The sequence below is a fragment of the Tachyglossus aculeatus genome (genome assembly GCF_015852505.1).
Source record: "Tachyglossus aculeatus isolate mTacAcu1 chromosome 12 unlocalized genomic scaffold, mTacAcu1.pri SUPER_6_unloc_1, whole genome shotgun sequence".
Classification (NCBI taxonomy): domain Eukaryota; kingdom Metazoa; phylum Chordata; class Mammalia; order Monotremata; family Tachyglossidae; genus Tachyglossus; species Tachyglossus aculeatus.
The window spans coordinates 4,224,789-4,248,664 of record NW_024044828.1 but is presented as its reverse complement, the minus strand read 5'-3'; the positions used below and the strand labels follow the sequence as shown (position 1 = coordinate 4,248,664).

At 45.1% G+C, this 23,876-nt stretch overlaps 1 protein-coding gene across 2 annotated transcripts in view; it reads right to left on the bottom strand.

Moving 5' to 3' along the window:
* Nucleotides 1-23,628, bottom strand: part of PTPN12 (protein tyrosine phosphatase non-receptor type 12) — a 110,686-nt gene extending 87,058 nt beyond the window's left edge. For both annotated transcript variants that reach the window (XM_038741447.1, XM_038741448.1), the window contains exon 1: nucleotides 23,477-23,628. In XM_038741447.1, coding sequence (XP_038597375.1) covers nucleotides 23,477-23,575 — 99 coding nt within the window. In that variant the 5' untranslated portion in view covers nucleotides 23,576-23,628. The remainder of the gene's footprint in view (nucleotides 1-23,476) is intronic.
* Nucleotides 23,629-23,876: the final 248 nt, after the last annotated feature.

Here is a 23,876-nt window from a genome sequence, read left to right as displayed (position 1 = left end):
ATAAGGTTTCTAGGGTTTAGTTGTAAGAAATTTTCATATTTTTGAAAACTAGTTCTCAACTCCACAATATGAAACGCTGCTTAGATTTTTTTTAATCACCGCAAAAATAATCAAAGAAGTCTAACCCATATTACTTTACCAATGAAAAAAAGGAACTTTGAGTCAGTAAGAATTGACTTAATAGGCACAGTAGACAGTAAAGGATGCAAGGAGAGACTTTTCAGCATTTCACTCTCTCCATGAAATTGCCTGAATTATCAGTTCACTTTCCATTTATGAGCCCAGGTACCTCAGCCCTGCCTGATGATGACTCTCCCTCCAAAGAGCCACCTCCAGCACAGAAGGGATTCCTACCCCACTCCCTGCCTGCTCTCCCTGGTTCCTACTTTCTTGGCTCTGTCCTGCTTCCCTGAACTCAGCCCAGTCCTCCCTTGCCTTCTCAGTCTCCCCAGCTTGTTCCAATTAAAAAACAAGACAAACCTAACCCTAGCGATGCCAGTGGCCATCTCCTACTTTCTGTTGGTAACCCTGCTTCCCTGCCCTGGCCAGAGCTGTAGGGAATCGAGATAGATGGGGCAAGAGAAGGATGAGGGGCAGTAGGCAACGTGGTCCCCACCCAGGCCACCTCATCCCTCTTGCCCTCATTTCCAGGGCTTTAGGCTACAGCAGGAAGTGGAGGAGAAGAGGTGGGCAAAGCAAGAATTGTCACCATTTAAAATAAATAAATAATACCAGAGCACAGAAGGGGTGTGGAGGAACCGGGCCTGGGGTGCAGGGAGGGGAGTGACGGAAGAGTCTCTGGAAACAGGGGAGGGGAGCGAAGCTGGGTGAGGAGAAAGAATGAGGAGGGATTTACAGTGTATTTTTACTTACTTGGATTGGTTAGCAGTCACGTCCGGGTTGATTCTGGAAGGTAGCCTAGCTAACTGCATGTAAGTCTCTGGGCAAACATACTCTATGATACAATGATAAACCTATACTTTCAAAGACTGTAACCTGGGTTGTATATAGGGGTACCTGTGTTCTCATTGTCTCTCTCTCTTTCCCCTTTATTCCCCCCTTCTGGCATACAAAGGAATAAAGTCATTCCTTAACAAGATTTTTGTTTTGTGCTTCTTTGTCTCTCATTTGTCTGGGACTCTGCTCTATCACTAGGCACCCAATGTCTGAAATGACACACCCACTACCATTTACATCTAATTTTAGTAGTTTTAAAAATAATTGCTAATAGATTAATGTTCCTAGGCATACTAATGTAAAGGAAAGGTTTAAAACGGCTGACGGACACATTTCTGAAATAAATCTAATAAACTACCCTTTAGTTCCTAGCATTTCCTAATCTATTTGATTACCTATAAGACTAGGATTGCATTACCACAATATTGCCTCAAAATCTGCACAACTTCATTATACTACCTAGGCAAAATCAGTCTTTTGCTTGGGAAATGCCTGATTACACTGCATGCTGGCTCACTAAAAAGCTTGATCTCCAGCTGGACATAGGGACTGACAAAACACTGAAACCAAAGGTCATTAGGCAAATACTCAATACTAATACTTAAAATTTAAAAGCAATACTAATGATGGCATTTGTTATGTGTTTACTATGTGCAAAGCACTGTTCTAAGTGCTGGGGGAGGATACAAGGTGATCAAGTTGTCCCACGTGGGGCTCACAGTCTTAATCCCCATTTTACAGATGAGGGAACTGAGGCACAGAGACGTTAAGTGACTTGCCCAAAGTCACATAACTGACAAGTGGCGGAGTTGGGATTTGAACCCAAGACCCCTGACTCCCAAGCCCGTGCTCTTTCCACTGAGCCACGCTGCTTCTCTAGCATATCACTGAAATTTTCTATTGTTAGTCCTCACTTGTAAAGAAAAATATCTAGTTTCCTGGATTTTAAATTAGTGCTTTCTCTAAATAGTTATTTTGCCTACGCCTTTCTAACTTGAGTGTATGAGTCAAAAGCATGAGTTGATGAAATGCACAAGTCAAATTAACACCCTAAATAGAATGCACATAAAATAAATCCTAATAGTAAAAATCAAGTTAGATTACAAATTGTAAAATGTAATCACCTATATGAATTTACCCTGAGTATACTGTTTTAACACATTAGATTTCTTAAATGCTACAATGAAAAGGTCTTATTTGGGCTTTTAAAATTATCTTTTAATATACACTGCAATCATACAGTTGCCACTGATTAGCATGCATAAAAATGACCTTTAGGGGGAAAGGAAGCTTAATTCTTTACTCTTTTAATAGCTCAATATAATTTTGTTTGTAGAGAATCTCCTCAGCACAGTTTCAAGAAAATACAGTTGACATCCTCCCTCACTTCTTGAGAAGCCGTGTTTCAATTTGCCCATATGCCTCCAAATAAGGCATCTTAAGTGGAAATCTCTTGTTCTAGTTAAGAAGACTCAATTAAATGTGAATTACTGCATCTACGCAGAAAGAGTGAGAATTGTCTATTTGATGCTCAGGGAGAATAAAAGCAAATATATTCATGCAGAGAAACCAGGAGGGGAGGGATAAACTCAAGCGCATCTAGGAAGAGATGCACATGTGTAGACAAAGAATAGCAAAAAGAGACAAATAAGAGTACACAAACATAGCAGTTTTTAAAATTACATTATACACTGTTCCTAAATCCTTTTCACTTTTCTTTTTAAAATCAAGATTAATGAGACCTCAAGACCCTAACCCTGGAAGGAGGGCATAAACAAGAGGTTTTTAGCAAGAGAAATTAGACCAGAGCACAGTGAGTAGATTGGCACGAGAGGAAAGATGTGAGCAAGTTGGAGCACAGTGATGGGGGAGATTACTCTTTGGAAGATCTTTGTGGGCAGGGATCATGTTTACCAAGGTTTTGGGTTTTTTCATTATTATTATTATTACTATTGTTATTACCAACTCTATTATTAGTAAAGAAGTAGTGCAGTCTAGCAGAAAAAGCACGGGACCTAGGTTCTGACTCCAGGTCCACAATTTGTCTACTGTGTGACTTTAGGCAAGTCACTTCACTTCGCTGTTCCTCAATTCCCTCATCCGTAAACCAGGGATTCAGGCACAAGGGTGCAAACATTTTGATCCTAAATGAGAGTTGCACAAATGGAAAGCAAAAGATAATAATCGCTCATTCTCCCCTGATTAGGAGACCTAGGTATGTTGTTTACAAGCAATTTAACAATGTGTTGTTGCATCACCTACCTAGTCAGATGGGACCTAGGTATGCGGATTTTCATAAGTATGCAAAGTATAATTCCTGATCATCCTACATATTAAATGGAAATAAATGGCTGGAGAGTACTGGTGGGGCTGCACTGTTTCGGGACCTGTAGCCCTCTTTTGCTATAGTGTGTCACCCTTACTCTTGAAACCCCCTTTAATTTTAACTCTCAGAGTGACCTACTCTTTAGGGCCTCTGGGAATACGTACGTGCCGATGCATGCTAAATTAAAGAACTACAGAAAAAAACGGACATTAGCTGGCCGGGCCAGTGATGCTTTGCAACACAGGCGTGAAAAAATTTCTGTTTATTGCTCACCACAGAACACCTTCTGCTGACCCGATCTTTGCTTCTCTTCCCTTCCGCTCCAATGCACCGCTGTGGCACTTGCGATACCTTTGTGTGATGCTCAAGAAGGAAATTCTACACTCCTCAGTTAAATGCACAGGGCAAGTAGAAAAGCAGGATGATTTGCCTGATAAACAGTACATGGATGGTGGGAATCAAAAATGAAACCCAAACTTCAAGTCATTAATAACCCCAAATGGTTAGAAGGGAAACTAGGACTCCTTTTATCCCAAATACAACCTCAAAAGATTGTACCCCCTAACTTGGACTACAGTGAAGTGCTTCTTGAGAATCTGTCCAGAAAAACTGACATGTAAAGGAAAAGCTTATGGACACTTCCAAACAATCTACACACCACGTTTGATCAATTCAAAAAATGGTGCTTCTGTGAATCGGGCTTACTTCATTTCATAAGTGACTACTGGCCACCCTACATGTTGCCTCCTCTATTATTCCTACCATACATGCCTCAGAGTCATGGCTACGGTGTCCAGCCATCCGGTTTTATACTAGAATTCAATCTTCGGCTGGGTTTGACCCATTTGGGAGAGACAGGGTTACCAGAAACCTTAACAACGTCTGGTCTTTCTATTTCCAGCACCCAGCCTCCCTCCACCTCGGCTCCTGACGAGTTTGGAAGCAGTGTCCATGTTCAGAGGACCTGGGAGAGGAATGCAATAATTGCTCTGGAGCATGGCGGGGTGCATGTGTGTGTGTGTGGGGGGGGGGGGGGTGGAGATAGACGGTGGGGAGAAACTAGGGACCCCCTAGAGAAACACTGCAGATTCAGCCAAACTCCGTATACTTCTGCAAAATGATGCTTATGGCCTCATTAAAGTAAACTGCATATCCATTGAAATGCAGGTGGCATCTCGTGCGTGTTCATTCTATTTGATTGCCTACAGATTGCAAACCTTTCATAACATAATTCTAATAAAAAGTGAGCATTGTTAATTTCAAAATAAACATTTCTTTGCTACAATCCAACTTTCAATATTTACTACCATAAGTTAAACTCCCCCAAGTCCTTCAATCTGACTTTAAAATGAATTTGGAGCTCTGTTCTTGGTTTTCCCAAATCGGTCCTCTCCCTGTTTCCCTCCTTCCTCTCTGACCATGTCTACTGTTTCCTTTCCTGGCTCCACGTCCAGCTCATCCCCTGAACCCAAGACTTTGCGGTTCTCCCTCTACATTCAGTCTTTTGGGGAACACATGGCTTCAGGTAACCATCTCCGCACGTATACTCACAAATCTCTCTCTCTTGCTCTCTCACTTTTTCTCACTAGCTCTCTCACTTGTTCCCTCGCTCTCCCCCTCTGACCTCTCCTGCTAGTCATTCCATCTCTCATCTAGCTTCCTGGTCATCTTCTCATGGATGACCCACTAGTACCTCAAACTCAACATCTTCTCATCTTCCCTCCTAAACCCTCACTTCTCAACCTCCTCCCCATGACTGAAGTCTACATCCTTGGCATCATCCTTGACAAACAGCAAGAGCAGTGTGAGCCACCCATCACTGCCCTCCCGGCCAATCTCTGGGGCCCAACTGTGTGGGAGAAAGGCTGCCCGATACCCCATGCCACCGAGAGTCCCACCAGCCTCCGCTCCAGCCCAGGAGGGACTCAAACCACGGCAGCACACCATCTCAACTTTTACAACACTGAGGTCACCGCCATAACCCCAGATGCGACTTGAACCATGACCAGCCTGAAACCCTACTGCTCCTTTTGGGTTTATCATCACCTTTGTCTTTTGCATTTATCCACCTCTGCGTATGAATCGGCACCAAACCCCTCCCAACATTATTCTCAGATTGTGAGTCGCTTAGACACCAGGGAATGAATCTATGCCTTCCATTCATTCATTCATTCATTCACTGTCGTATTTATTGAGTGCTTACTGTGTGCAGAGCACTGTACTAAGCATTTGGGACAGGACAAAAGTCTTACCCATATACTTCATTTCCAGGGTTTAGTGCAGTGCTTTGCACAAAGTGGGCATTTACTAAATACCATTACTACCGCAACATTCCTTCTCTTAAAAGCAACCTACTGTCAAAATCCACTACTTTCCCCTCAAAAACATTTCTTGGATCTGTCCCTTCCTCTTCACCTCTAAGTCCCTGGTTCAAGTACTCCTCAGGTCACAATTGGACTATTATACCAACCTAACTATAGTTTCTCTGTTTCCAGCCTCTCCCCACTTCAGCCTATACCTGCCCAGATAATCTTCAAGAAAGCTTGCTCAGCACATACCTCAGCTCTCCTCAAAATCCTCCCTATGCTGCCCATTTCCTTACCATTGGGTTTAAGGCTCTTCACACCACACCTGTCGCCTCCTCCTCATCCCCTGCTTGGACTTTTTGGTCTTCCTAAACCCACCTCCTGACTGTATTCTGCTCTCGCCTTGCCTGTTTCTGAACCCTTGATCACACTGTTAACAAGGCTTCTATTCCTCAGCCCTCCCCACCTCCTCCAGCAAGCCTTCCCTGACTAGAGAGAGACAGTGTGGCCCAGTGGAAAGAGTATGGGACTAGGAGTCAGAGGACCTGGGTTCTAATTCTGGCTCCTCCCCATACCAGCTGCATGAACTTGGGCAAATCACTTATCCTCTGTGCCCCAGTTCCCTCATCCGTGAAATGGAGATTCAATTCCTGTTCTCCCTCCTACTTAGACTGTGAGCCCCATGTGGGACCTCATTATCTTATAACTACCCCAGTGTTTAGCACAGTGCTTGGTACACAGTAAGTGCTTAAATACCAGAGTTATTATTATCGGTACCTCAATTCTTATCAACCTTCAGGCCCCTCATGAACTTATTTATACTCTCCTCAGGATTTGTGTATATATGCGTATTCCATATTTCTATGTATTTCTCCCCCACATTAAGAGGGTAAGCTCCTTGTGGTCAGAGAATGTCTCTCCCAAGTGCTTAGTTCAAAGTACCGCACTCAGACGGTGCTCAGAAAGTACCACTTCTACTACCGAATGGATAACCCTGGGGAATGAAATCCTGTTTCTACATAATAGGTACATGGCCTTAGGGGGAAAATGCTAAATCTATGCGTTTTCTAGCCAAATCTGGTTGCACTGCAGCTAATTTGCATCTCCCTTGTGCAAATCAGAAAAAAAAATGTGGCAATGTCAACCAGAATATTTTCAGCTTCTTAATAAAAGTTTCTGGGTTTTGCTCTTTATCAGCCTTCTTTAAATACATTTTCAAAAATACATTCTCAGAAGATGTGTTTCAGGAGCAGAGGTGGGGAAGCCATGGAGAGTTTCTGGTATTAAGATCGCTAACTTTTTCTTACTGCTTCTTTTTGTGGAAGGGGAGCTCTAACCATTGTTAAACTGAATAGCTCTTCCTGGTTAAGAAAGAAATTTATATTTAGGGTATCCCTTTCAATTCCTCTTGGCAACCCTGATCTTATGTTACGTCCTTTCATATTGTTCTCCCAACTTCAATCTTCCTACAGCATCAGGTGTTTTCCTCAATAAGAGCTGCTGGCCACTCAGCCGAGAGCCTCCATTTTACTATTAATACCCATGACTCAATTCCTTTGAATTTTACTTCCACAAGGTAAATTTTATGTCCCATTTCAGTCTTTTGGGCTGTAAATCTACCCATTACCTTCACCCTTACTCTGACCCACAAAAAGGTAAGTGACTTTATTCATTCAGCTTTAACAACACTCTCGGCATGACGTATAACTGAGAAGAGAGCCAACTTTTTCTTAATTTAATAATACATAAAATATACACTTGTTCTCTTCACACTGACATCACCACCCAATCAATGGGCATGGCCTTGTATAGAAATATTTGGGGATAATGGACAAAAGACACAAAGCACATTTAAAACAACTGAGTACCCAACCATAAAAGTAAAAAACCTCAACTAGTCTGCCTTCACTCCGTGATAATAATAATAATAATAATAATAATAATAATAATAATAATAATAATAATGGCATGTTAAGCACTTACTATGTGCGAGGCACTGTTCTAAGCACTGGGGGGGGTGGATACAAGGTGATCAGGTTGTACCACGTGGGGCTCACAGTCTTAATCACAGTCTTAATCTCCATTTTACAGATGAGGTAACTGAGGCCAAGAGAAGTGAAGTGACTTGCCCAAAATCAAACAGCTGACAAGTGGCAGAGTTGGGATTAGAACCCATGATCTCTGGCTCCCAAGCCCGGGCTCTTTCCACTGCACCACACTGCTTCTCATAAGCTAGCTACATTCTACTGCTGCTGCAACGAGAGCCCTCAAGCTGGATCAGATATTTCTTCTTCCTGCCTTACACGTGTTCAATCAATATGGTTAGACCAACGGCTTTAAATGGGACCTAGCATGAAAATGTGCAAAATTAAAAACAAAATTAGAGAAAATGGGGAATCGCGGCTTCCTAGCTGCTCTTACTCAACACCTCTACAGTCGGCACTCAACAAAATACTTGTGACTGATCTTTCCGTTTTCGTAAAACCAGCCCTGTCACATTTTGAACGTTTAAATGAAAGGGTTTGCTACTGAAAATCACCCACTACAACTCCAATGCTAAAAGAAAGCATTCTGCCAAACTTCAGAAGTCTCTCCACTTTGTGAAATGGTTTCAGCTAAACTATTTCATTTTGCAAACGTAGGATCTATTACCAAGATTTCCCGCTAGTGAGTTTTAGTCGGGACATGCCTAAAAAATGATGTTTTTCTTGAAATGACCTTTAAAAAGGCAGTACTTCAGTCAAGTCCCCCAAACCGTGTTTCTGACTGCCCTGTCCTCTAGATGCCCCTTTTCTCTGGAAAGCAGGGCCGGACACCAGGTCCTCAAACACTTGGGAAGCTGCCAGGGTGGCGATATGAGCTCAGCAATACCCAGAAGGCACTCAGTCTCTCAGAAAAGGAGCTCAAAAATTGCTTTGAGTGGTAACTGGAGTTGCTTTTCTCTGGAAAACCCTCCTGATTCCTTCTGGATTAATAGGATTTGCCAGATCTCCTTTTAAACCAGCACCATTTTCTTACTAGAAAACAATCACCTGACCATTCCAAATCGACATGAAACTCATTACCATATTTCCCATTCTTTCCCTAACCACACTGGAAGCCCTCGGCACAAAAACCTATCAAAAATCCATCAGTGTGGTGAGTCTCGGAGAATTTCCTGCTTAATAAGTTTTTCCGGGCCTATTGCTTGTACTTCACAGATCCTGTCTACATGACATAAGATACTTTTTCTCAAAAACAGATCTTTTGAAAAGGCCTTCAAAGGCCTTTACTGTATTTCTCAAGATTTTAGAAGGGGCCTCCTATTTCTCAAGATTTCGGAAGGGGACTACTATTTCTTAAGATTTCAGAAGGGGCCTCTGATTTTTCAAGATTTTTGGAAGGGGACTCAAGGCATTGCTACACTTCCTCTAATTTGCGATCCCAGGAAAATTGCTTAGTCCGTGTCCCAGACTGTAAAATATAACTAATACACTCGTGTTCCAGGTAAATTTCCCCTTATCCCAAATATCCTCTCTCCAGAAAGCTGAGTTCAAGGCTGCCTGGAGTTAAACAAGCTACATCCACAGCACTGATGGGGGTCTGAGCCACATACGTCTAACATGGATTTGTCTGAGGACTACCAAAGGACAGCTGGTCCCTGCCAGAAGAGAGGCCCAGGCAAAGGACTTCACTGTCCTCTCTGACAACCAGATCTTCCGTTCAGATGGGGACTCGAGCTGTTCTTGAATTAAGTCTGCCTTTACTGAAAGACTATGAGTCTAGAATGGTCCGGAATTGTCTAAGATTAATGGCAAAGCACCGTACTAAGTGCTTAGGAGAGTACAGTACAACAAAAAAGAGACACATTCCCCGTCCACAACGAATATGTTCATAAAGGACTGCTCCCATGAGTAGAGTTATAAGACCAAATCTCTCTCCGCACTGTAACTTAGGGTTGGACTAGATAGATGCAAGCAGATATGAGATGGATGAGAAGCAGTGTGGCCTAAGTGGAAAGAACATGAGCTTGAGAATCAGAGGACTGCGGTTCTAAGCCCAGCTCCGTCACTTAGCTGCTGTGCGACCCTGGGCAAGTCGTTTAACTCCTCCGTCCCTCAGTTCCCTCATCGGCAAAATTGGGAATTCAACACCTGTTCTCCCTCCTACTTAGACTGTTAGCCCCATGTGGGACCTTGATTACCTTGCATCTATCCCAAAGCTTAGTCCAGTGCTTGGTACCTGGTAAGCATTTAATTGCCACAGTTATTAGTTTTACAAAAATGTTCTTCATCGTATAATCAGGATCAGCGGAGTTGGGAAAGGAGGCAGAAAAGGGATGCCATCGAGAGACTGACAACCAGCCAAGATCCATTCTATTTTAATATAACAGATTGGTGAGTTCCAGACATTGTCATTCTTCTAGCAGGTTCAGCACACAACCACGCTAAAAGGTAGGAAAAAAAAACCCTTAGGATTCTGTAAACGATAGTCCCAAGCAGACCCACAGTCTGCTTACCTCAATTAACTATGCCAAAGTTCTTTTAAGTCATTTTGAAAAATATAGTAGTACTATACAAGAATTAAGGATTGCCACTTCAAAGGCCTGTTGGATTAAATATTTCCTGAGCTTCCCCCCTTTGCATGACCCTGAACGAAAGAAAAGCAATTTATAGTAATAAAATAAGCCTATTGCTCAAGATATGTAAATTAGTAAACAAGTCTGATTTTTAAGTCAAGGACATTATTTAGAAAACTCTGGACTTGTCTTGGTTATTGACCATGTCTCCTGTTTTAGTTCTTTTCTTGGGGGCAGAGACTGTTACCATTCTAAAGAGAGCTTGGAGCTGTAGAACACATAACCCAAAGAGCGATTAGAATACAAATTTATCAAAATATATTTTCCTTAAGAATACATCCCAGAGTCACAGTTATTTGTTTTCTAAACATTTAAAATGGAAACAAAACTTGGAGTGTGCCCTTTTTCCTCTTAAAAAAAAAGTTATGAGCCTTTTTTAAAACCAAAGGGTCCAAATGAAATATGAACATTAAAGCGGGATCAAGGCCTGGACTGGCCAAAGTCATTTTTAAGACTTGAGAATATATGCCACAAAAGCTAAAGTGGTCTTTCCAAACTTCCTCATGAAAAGAACATGTGACTCAATCCAATCAATTTTATCTTGCAAACAGTTAAGCACGTGCCGAACTTAAAAAAATAAGACTATACAATTCAGTGGTGAATTTGACTTCTCCCTGGCTTAGTACAGGTGCTGCTGGACGTAAACAATGAAAGTTAGATTTTAATTTCCCAAACTATCGCTATTGCTAGAAGCAGACTTGGCCATATAGAATAATGATCAATTCTGTACACTTGGCTATAAGTTGCTAAAATGAAAACCTAGCCAACACACTCAGTTCAGGATAATATTCTTGCTGAACCTTGCGTTTCATTCTCTTCAGTCAACGATATTTATCAGTGCCTGCATACACATCACTGAAGTAAACACTCCTGCCTGGAAGCCTTGCTCCTTCCCTTTCAAATCCACCAGATCACACCTCTCCCCATCCTGAGGGTCCTCTTCAAAGCCCACCTCCCCTGGGAGATATTCCTGAAGTAATTCCCCCTCAAGACTGTAAGCTCAATGTGGGCAGGGAATGTTATCTGTTTACTGTTGTATTGTACCAAGAGCTTAGTACAGTGTTCTGCCCACAGTGAGCGTTCAACTACCACTGACTCATTTGCACTGCCCTGATTATATCAGCCTAAAGCCACCCATAGCACTGTGGTAGCTATCCAATTACATACTCCCATTTATAATTCATTTTTCCGAAGTCTTGGTATTACCCATTTTCATATTGCCCTTCTGTTTCCCTTCTATGTGTACAACTTACATCTGTCTCCCTTATTAGAGTGCACGCTCCTCGAGACCCACACCTTCCATGTGTAACATACTCTCCCAAAAGCCTACTACAGTATGGGGTGCACGCTCAGGGTATTCTCCCTTCCCCTATCCCCACCCACCTTCCCACTTAGTTTTCTAAATGCAATTGATAAATTCGATGTCAAAAAGTAGGGTCTCATTACCGAGATCCTGTACAGCAAGACTCAACACTAGCTCTTTGCTTTATGCCTCATATATAAATCATTCGCTGGCAGGTGGGCCTCCTAACAGTTTTTACATGCGCCTCTGAATCCTTCAACCGTGCTATGAAATGTCAGTGACAAGTGAGAATTTAAAGGAAGTCTGAAGTCAGTTCCAGTTTTCATCTTCAGAACATTTATTTGTTCAAATACATAATTCTCCCAGACTGGTATTTAAGGTTGCTAGGTAATTATGGGGCACATAATCCAATCATTAATAGAAGACCCTCGTTAGAGCAGAGATCGTGTCAACTAACTTTATTGTATTCTCCCAAGCACTTAGTACCCTGTTTTGCCAAGCTTAAGGGCTCAAATACAATTCATTGACCAATTGCCATTATTACAAAATCAATCTAATTTGAAGGCATACACGGTAAACAAGGATTGCATTACACGTGCTGCAGAAATCTTTTATTAAGCCATGAATATTTTGGAAGAATAATAAAAAATGAAAGACTGGTAAAAATAAAGCAAGGGTAATAAAATAATAAAGTCCACTCTACATGCATCAAATTGTGCCTCAATTTTAGTGACTGGGTAATTCCCCTCTGCAATAATTGCTAGATGGTGAATCAAGGGAACTAATAATTAGTCACCTGGAATATGAAAACAATGGCCTTTTGTACTGGGAGATGTGGTTACTTCTCCATGCCAATTAAATTCACATCTACTTGCAAGAAATACATCAAGTATAACACAGCACACAGTATTTGTAATATGGGATGAGTTATGCATGTCAATTTGTTCTTGGACGGACACATAGGCCATTCTTGACATTAACCTTGGCCTTATCGAGCCCTCACACCAAATCAGTGGCTGATATTGGCCCACACCAAACTCCTCCAGGATATCAGGCTTGTAAGCACTTAGCCCATTGAATCGATTATATAAATTCTTGCTCTCAACTTTAAGAAATTGGGAAAGTAACCGTTTAACAAATAATACATATAACACCCTTAAAGTTTCTATTTTGGGATGCCCACATTAACTAATCAAATCTGAAATACATTCAACAGCCTCACTGTTTCACCTTTCTTCCTTAAATCTCTCCTGAATGGAAACAAGCTTGAGTATAGAAAAAGCACTTCTCTGTTATTATTTTAGGCTATTCAGTGTCTAGAATATTCAATATTTCAACCTCTTCATTCAGCAGAGTCTCCTGGATATCGAAGAAAAGTTAAACAGCCAAAATACTGGCATAAGAATTTTAATTTTTAAAAACGCCCCTGGGTGGTATTTTGTATTTAAAACCATTTATGCTTATTGCCATGATTCATTCATTCATTCAATCGTATTTATTGCACACTTACTGTGGGCAAAGCACTGGGAGAGTACAATGTAACAATAAACCAACACACTCCCGGCCCACCATGAGCCTTCTAGACTGTGAGCCCACTGTTGGGTAGGGACCGTCTCTATATGTTGCCAACTTGTACTTCCCAAGTGCTTAGTACAGTGCTCTGCACACAGTAAGTGCTCAATAAATACAATTGAATGAATGAATGAATGAGCTTACAGTCTAGAAGACCTGGGCATCACTGCTGAAATAGTGGTAGAGGCTGGAGAAAAAAATGCGAAAGCAGAATTTTTGGAAGCTTTCTGAAAGGTTGCCCTCAAGATGATACAAACACTGGCCAAGTAACTGTCAAACACTTTGGGAAAAAAATGAAAAAGAATTAAAACTTACTACTGTTATACTTGATGCTGACATAAGATAAATTGGAATTTACTTTATTCTGGTCCAAATGTGGAAATAATCTCTTTCCACCTAGAAGTAGCGTGGCCTACGTGGAGAGGGCAGAAGCCTCGGAGACAGAAAGATGTGGGTTCTAATCCCGACTCTGCCACTTGTCTGCTGTGTGACCTTGGTCAACTCACTTCACTTCTCTGGTCTCAGTTCCTTCATCTGTAAAATGAGGATTAAGACTGAGTCCCATGAGGAAACTGGACTGTGTCCAACCTAATTAGCTTGTAGCAACCCCAATGCTTATTACAGTGCCTGACGCATAGTAAACGCTTAATAAATACCATAAAAAAGAATATATTTATGCTTCAGCCTTTTTTTTTACTTGTAAGTGGTTCAACAATTAACTGCAATTCACTTTGTACCCCTTTAGAGCTGGTTTCTGATACCATGAGGTTACTTTCTGATGTTTCTTTTCAGCTGAATTGACCCAACGGGAAAGAGCGCTTAAGCGTTCAAATACTAAGCTTCTTCATAAACCTAAAATTTTCAGTGTACCTTTGAAATCTGAGCGAGGGTGGAAATTAAGGAAACGGCACTGCCATTTCTGACCTCTATGTTAGTCCTTGGTTCCTTCACTGCAGCAGGGAATAAGTGGTCTTGGAAGATTTCTCCTCCCCAATGACGGATGCCCCCCAGGGCCCAAAATAGTCATGGAAAGAGACCCCCACCCCACCTCCCAGGCTGCCGTTAGAGAGTCTGCAGGAACCTGGGCCCGACCTGTGGTCAGGGCTCTAGGTAGACTATTCTGGGGCTTTCTGTGTCATCAGGTGCGTGGGCAGCAAGATAGCGAGAAAGAGATTAGCTCCGATTTCACTAGAATGTGCTGATGACTCACAAAGAGCAGGGTCCTGAGGCCGAGCTGGATGAGAGGGGAACACAATGGCAGGAAGCATGGGGGTACCGGAGGCGGTTGGGGCTAAGGTTCCCAGGAGAAGAGGGGACACTGTTCTGGAGGAGTGGAGTTCCCAGATCTAGAGATCAGTGCCACATCACACTGAGATTTGGGGGGAGCTCGTCTAGGGAATAGGGAAGGAGGTTAGGGCACCGTATAAACTTGGAAAAACAAAAATCCAGGATATGTACGCTGGCTGTAGGAAAGGAACATGCCTGCTAAGTCTGTTGTAGTCCCCCAAGTGCTTAGTAAGATGCTCTGCACACCGTAAATGCTTAATAAATACCACTGATGATGACAATGATATTAACTTTAGGTAGACGCGAGCTTGGTGCACTCAGTCCTGTTCACAACTGTAGTGTGAACGGTGGCTAGTCAGAGATGAGCAAAGATGCTCATCAGGGTCCCTTCTTATGGATAGCTAAGGTCACTGTCAGTACTAACAATAATAATTGGGGTATTGGTTAAACGCTCACTATGTGCCAAGCACTGTTCTAAGTGCTGGGGTAGGTAACAAGGTAATGAGGCTGGACAAAATCCCTGACCCACAGGAGGCTGATAGTCTTAATCCCCATTTCACAGATGAGGGAAGTGAGCCCCACAGAAGTTAAGTAGCTTGCCCAAACTCACACAGCAGACGTGTGGCAGAGCCCAGATTAGAACCCAGGTCCTCTGACCTCCAGGCCCAGGCTCTTTCCACTACACCAGGCTGCTTCCCGAAGAATTCACCCACCCGGCTGTAATGCCTGAACTGAAACTCAGCCGCATTGCCACCAACTCCTTAATCCAGGGAAGGGGTTCTATGTAGCTTTTAAGGAGCTACTGTCTACTGCGAAGGTTTCCCCACCATTTGGGGACGTTAAAAAGATCTTCAAGCTCCTCCTGAGAGGCAAAAAAAGTCCCCCCCCCACACACACACACGCTTAGCGTGGGCAGAACTGCCCTAAGCGATAGGATAAATACACAGGTGGGAATTCAAAACAATCCCCTTTCCTCGGGGCTCACAATAAAAGATTTCCCTTTTGCCCCTCCAAACAGTGGGATCCCGGTCACTGTGAGCTGGCTGCCCAAGTGGCAATTTACCAACAAGGCCGCAGGGCCTCCACCATCACATGAGGGCCTGGGTATCACGGCAGGAAGTGCCGGGCGGAAGGTTTTGAGAGCTCAGGAACAAAGATAAGCAGAAAATGCAAGTTAATTACCAAAATGGTCCTCCAAAAGTAAGTAGCACCATCGTATCAACCTGTGAGCCTCAGAACTGAGAGGCAATATGGTCCCATCTGATGGCTACCCACTTCTGGGGACACTAACTCCCCAACTGTCCTCTTCAAAATAAGCCCATTTCAAGTTGATTTTCGCAAGTTTATGCAATGCAAATTTAGCAAACAGTAAGACTAACTTCATCTTGTTGTTTTCAAAGCAACTCAAGTCTGCCTGTGGGCAGAATACCGAACTAATGATTGGAAAAAAAAAATCAAGAGAGTTACAGTACACGTGGACCCTGCCCAAGGAGTTTACAATTTAGAAGGGGGGGCAGATGTTGGATGAAATTTCAGGGAGGAGAAATCAGAAGAGCATATAAAATAATTTCTCTTAGGTGTGGGGAGGTGCAGAACACTTAAATCTTTAGATGCGGAAATTAGAAATTGATAGGGTGAGATCTCCTGGGAGAGATGTGACTTTAGGAGGGCTCTGAAGATGGGGAGGGCAGTGAAGGGCCAGATGTGAAGGGGGAGGTAATTCTAGGTAGGGGAGAGGACATGAGCAGTAACAGGAGACACAAAGAGGCAGAGTGAAGAAGTAAACTGGAGAAAACAAAGAGTGCAAGCCGGGCACAGAGGGGAAGAGAGTGGGTAAGTAGGAGGGAGAGAGCTGACTATGGTGCTCAAAGCCCACGGTCCAGAATTTCCCCTTGGTGCCAAGAGGAATAGGCAACCATGGAAGGTTTTTGAGGAAATGTGTGCAGAATGACATTTTAGAAAATAATAATAATAATCCAGACAACAGAATAAAGTATGGACCAGAGAGGGGACAGACTGGAGGGAAGGGGACCGGTGAGAAGTCCGGCACAGGAACCAAACCCGGGATGTGACAAGTGCTTGGACCAGCGGCTCGGTCATTTGAGTGAAAAGGAAGGGGGGCAACCCAGAAATGTGAAAACTGACAGCGTTTGGCAACTGACTGAATATAGGGGTTGAAAGAGAGGAAGAAGTCAAAGATAATGCCCAAGTTGTGGGCCTCAGAAACGGGCCGGGGGGGGGGGGGGGTGGCCGGTGATGGTGTGGTCAACTTCGATGAGGAAGTTAGTAGGCGGATGAGAAGATCTGGGAGGGCGGGAAAGTGAGGGGTTCAGTGTGGACATTTTAAACTTAAGATGCCCAGGAAACATACAATGTAGAGGTGGTCTGGAGGCAGAAGAAGATGATAGATTATAAAGGAGAACCCCTGAAAACTATGCTTAAAAAGTAAAGGAAAACAACTATCCACTTTTTCCCCCCATTTCCTGTCTTTGGTCCTCCTAACCAAATCCAAATGACATGAGCCTAAAATATCACACAGATGCCCCAATTTAATCAGTCATATTTACTGAGTGTTTACACGGTGCAGAACAATGTATTAAGCGCTTGGGAGAGCGCAACACAGTTGCCTTTCCCGGAACTGCTCGCAATCTAGAGGAGGAACGAGACACATTGAAATAAATAAATTGCAACCATGTACTGCAAGTTCTGGGAGGCTGAGGGTAGGGTGCATTTAACTACTACTTAAATTGAATTAGGCTTTACTGCTCTCCAACCGGGTTGCCCTTACCTAGACACCTTTTTTGTCCCCCGCTTCGGTAACTGCATTCACCTTTCTAACCAAGCAAATATTGTGCACCTCGTACAGCTAAGCTTTACTCTCATTCTATTCCATCTCATGGCGTTCCCAGGCTCAAAGAATGTTCTCATCCCTCCTTTCCTTCAATACTCTTCGCAAGGTTGGGCTCCTCTAGGAACTTGAGTCGCTTCAGTCCCTCCCACAGCTCCCACTTTTCTGCCCCAAGACAGTGTGGCTCATTTCTGTTTTAGCTGAAGCTGACTCTGTATGTTAACATTTCTGGACTTTACATTTACACGTATATGTTTATGATTTGCTTATTTCATAAACTGTAAATCCTTCAAAGGCTAGGGCTGACTTCTAGTTCCTCAAAGTGGAGTTCTCAACAGACGAGATGGAGAACGACACCACTCTGTAATGCACCTACCACCATTATGTGGCATGCCGATATTTTATATTTTCTAAATCCTATGTTGTCCAGTACGGTAATTCTGGCAACTGCCTACCAAGCATATTATAGTCCAAGTCTCCACAAAGTCTTTTCCAGCACTACAAAGATCAGGGTAGGATGCACGTTTGCAATACAAGCAGCAGCATGGTGCAGTGGATAGAGCCCGGGCTTAGGAGTCAGAAGGTCATGGGTTCTAATCCCAGCTCCGCCACTTGTCTGCTGTGTGACCCCGGGTAAGTCGCTTCACCGCTCTGAGCCTCAGTTACCTCACCTGTAAAACGGTGATCGAGACTGGGAGCCCCATATACAACAGGGACTATGCCCGACCCGATTTGCTGGTATTCACCCCAACGCTCAATACAGTGCCTGGCACACAGTAAGCTCTCAATACGGTGCCTGGCACACAGTAAGCGCTTAATACCACAATTATTATTATTATGGTAAATTTATGCTCCAATAAGAAATACATCCATCAAAGTGACTTCTATGCTCTGCAAAATCTGACACTTGGTACAGTAAGCTTTACTTTCTCCAAGGACTTGAAACATAAGCCACCAACATTACTTCTCAAATAACCCATTGTCACTTTAGGGCAAAAACACAGCATCTGTAATGTTACGGCAATGAGTTGTATAGTCAGCAACCCCCCCGCCATGGAAATGAGTTCCTTCTAAGTGAACTCTAGCTTTACTAGATGGAAGCCTTTAAACCAATTGCCCGTAAATCCCTCAGCAATCAATCAATCGTATTTATTGAGCGCTTACTGTGTGCAGAGCACTGTACTAAGCGCTTGGGAAGTACAAGTTGGCAACATATAGAGGCAGTCCCTACCCAACAGTGGGCTCACAGTCTAAAAGCTCAGCACCAGGAATCCCTTCAAAAGGGGATATTGCACTTTAAAAAAAAAAAAAACCAAAAGGCAGTAGTCTAGCACGCAGCCGGAGAAGGTTGTACCATGGATATGGGGGGGATTTGGCGTGGGCAGCCCGCTTTGAAATGGGAAAAATCCCTCCCGATCCTATCCTGGCTCTTCTTCTCCCACCCCTTCGTCCACCGGGGCTGGAAGGGGGGACGGCTTTCCCAAAGCGGGACCCGCTTCCTCTTCTCCCGGGGCCTTGCGCAATATCCGCGGCCGCTTTCCAGAGGGAAAAAATGGGGTGTGTGTCTTGTGGTGTGTGTGTTTGTGGGGGGGAGGGTGTGTGTGTGCACCTCTCGTTTTCCCCTGCAGATGTGAGCGGCAGGAAGGCAGCTGGGGCTCCGGGGGCTCCCGGGTCCGGGCCGGTGGTCGCAGGGAAGGAGGGTGTTGCCCTGCTCCGGGGCGGGGCGTGTCCCGGCCATTGTTCCCCAGCCCCCTCCCCTCCTCGGGGAGACGGGGGATGCGCGGCCCGTAGGCCCCGCTAGTCATAACAACGCCGGGGTTTGTTAAGCGCTGACTATGTGCTAAGCGCTGGGCACCCGGAGGGGCACCCCCGGGGAGGGCGGGGGGAGGCCGCGGGTCCCCTCGGGGCTCAGGAACGTCCTCTCTCCCCCCTTCTACACTGGGAGCCCGTTGTTGGGTCGCGACCGTCTCTCTATGTTGCCGACTTGGACTTCCCAAGCGCTTAGTACAGTGCTCTGCACACAGTAAACGCTCAGTAAATACGACGGAATGAATGAATGGTCCTTCCCAAGCGCTTAGTCCGCTGCTCTGTACGCAGTAGGCGCTCAATAAATACGATTGAATGAATGAATGAATGGTCCTTTCCACGCGCTCAGTCCGGTGCCCTGCACACAGTAAACGCTCAATACGATTGAATGAATGGCCCTTCCCAAGCGCTTAGTCCACAGCTTTGCACGCTGTAAGCGCTCAATAAATACGATTGAATGAATGAATGAATGGTCCTTTCCAAGCGCTTAGTCCGGTGTTCTGCACGCAGTAAGCGCTCAATAAATACGATTGAATGAATGAATGTAGGGGCCCGATGTTGGGTCGGGACCGTCTCTGGTGCCGATTTGTACTTTCCAAGCGCTTAGTCCAGTGCTCTGCACACAGAAGGCGCTCGATAAATACGAATGAATGAATGAATGATCCTTCCCAAGCGCTTAGTCCAGTGCTCTGCACGCAGTACGTGCTCAATAGGATGGAATGAATGAATGGTCCTTCCGAAGCGCTTAGTCCAGTGCTCTGTACGCAGTAAGTGCTCAATACGATTGAATGAATGAATGGTCCTTTTCAAGCACTTGGTCCAGTACTCTGCACACAGTGAGCGCTCAATAAACATGAATGAATGAATGAATGAATGAATGAATGAATGGGGGAGGAAACGGATGCCAACCTGCCACCCCGGACCCCCCAATCCCTCCTCTGCCCCCAGAAAGGCAACGACCTCCGACCAGCAGGAGCCCGTTGTCGGGTCAATCAATCAATAATATTTATTGAGCGCTTACTGTGTGCAGAGCACTGTACTCGCGACCGTGTCTCTATGTTGCCGACCTGGACTTCCCAAGCGCTTAGCCAAGTGCTCTGCATACAGTAAGCGCTCAATATGATTGAATGAATGGTCGTTTCCAAGCACTTAGTCCAGTGCTCTGCACCCAGTAAGCGCTCAATAAATACGTTTGAATGAATGAGCGCTTAGTCCTGTGCTCTGCACCCAGTAAGCGCTCAATACGATTGAATGAATGAATAAGCGCTTAGTCCGGTGCTCTGCACCCAGTAGGCACTCAATAAATACGATTGAATGAATGAATGAGCGCTTTGTCTGATGTTCTGCACCCAATAAGCGCTCAATACGACTGAATGAATGAATACGCGCTTGGTCCGGTGATCTGCACCCGATAAGCTCTGATAAATACAACTGAATGAATGAATGAGCGCTTAGTCCGGTGCTCTGCACCCAGTAAGCGCTCAATACGATTGAATGAATGAATACGCGCTTGGTCCGGTGATCTGCCCAAGTAAGCGCTCAATAAATACGATTGAATGAATGAATGAGCGCTTAGTCCAGTGCTCTGCCCCCAGTAGGCGCTCAATAAATACGATTGAATGAATGAATAAGCGCTTGGTCCGGTGCTCTGCACCTAATAAGCGCTCAATACGATTGAATGAATGAATAAGCGCTTGGTCCGGTGCTCTGCACCCAATAAGGCTCAATAAATACGATTGAATGAATGAATAAGCGCTTAGTCCGGTGCTCTGCCCTTAGTAAGCGCTCAATAAATACGACTGAATGAATAAGCACTTGGTCTAATACTCTGCACCCAATAGGCGCTCAATACGATTGAATGAATGAATGAGCGCTTGGTCCGGTGCTCTGCACCCGATAAGCGCTCGATAAATACGATTGAATGAATGAATGAGCAATTAGTCCGGTTCTCTGACCCCAGTAAGCGCTCAATAAATACGACTGAATGAATGAATGAGCGCTTAGCCCGGTGCTCTGCACCCAGTAAGCGCTCAATACGATTGAATGAATGAATAAGCGCTTGGTCCGGTGCTCTGCCCCCAGTAAGTGCTCAATAAATACGGCTGAATGAATGAATAAATAAGCGCTCAATACGATTGAATGAACGAATAAGCGCTTGGTCTGGTGCTCTGCCCCCACTAAGCGCTCACTAAACACGACTGAATGAATGAATGCGCGCTTAGTCCCGTGCTCTGCCTCAAGTAAGCGCTCACTAAACACGACTGAATGAGTGAGCGCTTAGTCCGATGCTCTGCCTCAAGTAAGCGCTCAATACGACTGAATGAATGAATGAGCGCTTAGTCCGGTTCTCTGCCCCCGGTAGGCGCTCACTAAACACGACTGAATGAATGAATACGCGCTTGGTCTGGTGCTCTGCCCCCAGTAAGCGCTCAATACGACTGAATGAATGAATGAGCGACTGAATGAATGAATGAGCGCTTGGTCCGGTGCTCTGCCCCCGGTGGGCGCTCACTAAACACGACTGAATGAATGAATGAATGAACGCTTAGTCCGGTGCTCTGACTCAAGTAAGCGCTCAATACGATTGAATGAATGAGCGCTTAGTCCGTTGCTCTGTCCCCGGTAGGCGCTCACTAAACACGACTGAATGAATGAATGAGCGCTTGGTCCGGTGCTCTGCCCCCGGTAGGCGCTCACTAAACACGACTGAATGAATGAGCGCTTGGTCCGGCGCTCTGCCCCCAGTAGGCGCTCAGTACGATTGAATGAACGATCAATTCGAATGAATGAATGAATGAATGAGCGATCAGCCCGGCGCTCTGCCCCCAGTAAGCGCTCACTACGACTGAATGAACGATCAACTCGATTAAATGAATGAATGAATGACTGAATGAGCGCTTGGTCCGGTGTTCTGCCCCCAGTAGGCGCTCAGTACGATTGAATGAATGAATGAATGAGCGATTAGCCCGGCGCTCTGCCCCCAGTAAGCGCTCACTACGACTGAATGAACGATCAACTCGATTAAATGAATGAATGAATGAATGAATGAGCGCTTGGTCCGGTGCTCTGCCCCCAGGAGGCGCTCAGTACGATTGAATGAACGATCAATTCGATTGAATGAATGAATGAATGAGCGATTAGTCCGGCGCTCTGCCCCCAATAAGCGCTCACTACGACTGAATGAACGATCAACTCGATTAAATGAATGAATGAATGAATGAATGAGCAATTAGTCCGGCGCTCTGCCCCCAGTAGGCGCTCAGTACGATTGAATGAACGATCAATTCGAATGAATGAATGAATGAATGAGCAATCAGCCCGGCGCTCTGCCCCCAGTAAGCGCTCACTACGACTGAATGAACGATCAACTCGATTAAATGAATGAATGAATGACTGAATGAGCGCTTGGTCCGGTGTTCTGCCCCCAGTAGGCGCTCAGCACGATTGAATGAACGATCAATTCGATTGAATGAATGAATGAATGAGCGATTAGTCCGGCGCTCTGCCCCCAGTAAGCGCTCACTACGACTGAATGAACGATCAACTCGATTAAATGAATGAATGAATGAATGAATGAGCGCTTGGTCCGGCGCTCTGCCCCCAGTAGGCGCTCAGCACGATTGAATGAACGATCAATTCGATTGAATGAATGAATGAATGAGCGATTAGTCCGGCGCTCTGCCCCCAGTAGGCGCTCAGTACGATTGAATGAACGATCAATTCGATTGAATGAATGAATGAATGAGCGATTAGTCCGGCGCTCTGCCCCCAGTAGGCGCTCAGTACGATTGAATGAACGATCAATTCGAATGAATGAATGAATGAGCAATTAGCCCGGCGCTCTGCCCCCAGTAAGCGCTCACTACGACTGAATGAACGATCAACTCGATTAAATGAATGAATGAATGAATAAATGAGCAATTAGTCCGGCGCTCTGCCCCCAGTAGGCGCTCAGTACGATTGAATGAACGATCAATTCGATTGAATGAATGAATGAATGAGCGATTAGTCCGGCGCTCTGCCGCCAGTAAGCGCTCAATAAATAGGAATGAATGAATGGAGGGAGGGTCCGGGCCCTGCTCCGGAGACAATAGGTGGTCGCCGCTTCCCTCTCCATCTCCCCACCTTACCTCCTTCCCTTCCCCACAGCACCTGCATATATGCTTGTACATATTTATCACTCTATTTATTTATTTTACTTGTACGTATCTATTCTATTTATTTTATTTCGTTAGTCTGTTTGGTTTTTATTCTCTGTCTCCCCCTTTTCGACTGCGAGCCCGCTGTTGGGTAGGGACTGTCTCTAGATGTTGCCAATTTGTACTTCCCAAGCGCTTAGCACAGTGCTCTGCACATAGTAAGCGCTCAATAAATACGATTGATGATGATGCTGATGATGATTCCCCTCCCTCCCTCCGTCCCTCCCTCCGTCCGTCCCCTCCCGTCCCCTCACCATGAAGTCTCTGGCGAAGTTGTCGTCCCCATTGTGGTCGGGGCTGTTCATGGCCTGGACGTTCCGGATGAACCTCCTGAGGATGTCCACTTGCTCCATCCCCGAGGCCGCGGCTGCTGGTCGGGGCCGCCCGGCCGGGGACCCCCGGACCCCGCCCCTACGGCGGAAACGGACCGGCGGACACGCCGGACGCCGCCGCCGCCGCCGCCGCCACCACGACGACGACAAACGACGACGAGGAGGAGGAGGAGGAGGAGCGTCCCCTCAGGCCCGCCCCCGGGCCCGGCCCCTCCTCTCCTCAGCCCCACCGGAAGCCCGCCTCAGGAGGCCCCGCCCCCGAGCCGCGAGCCCGCTCCTCATTGGCCGCCCCGCCCGTCGCTCACCGCCCACCTCCGGTCCG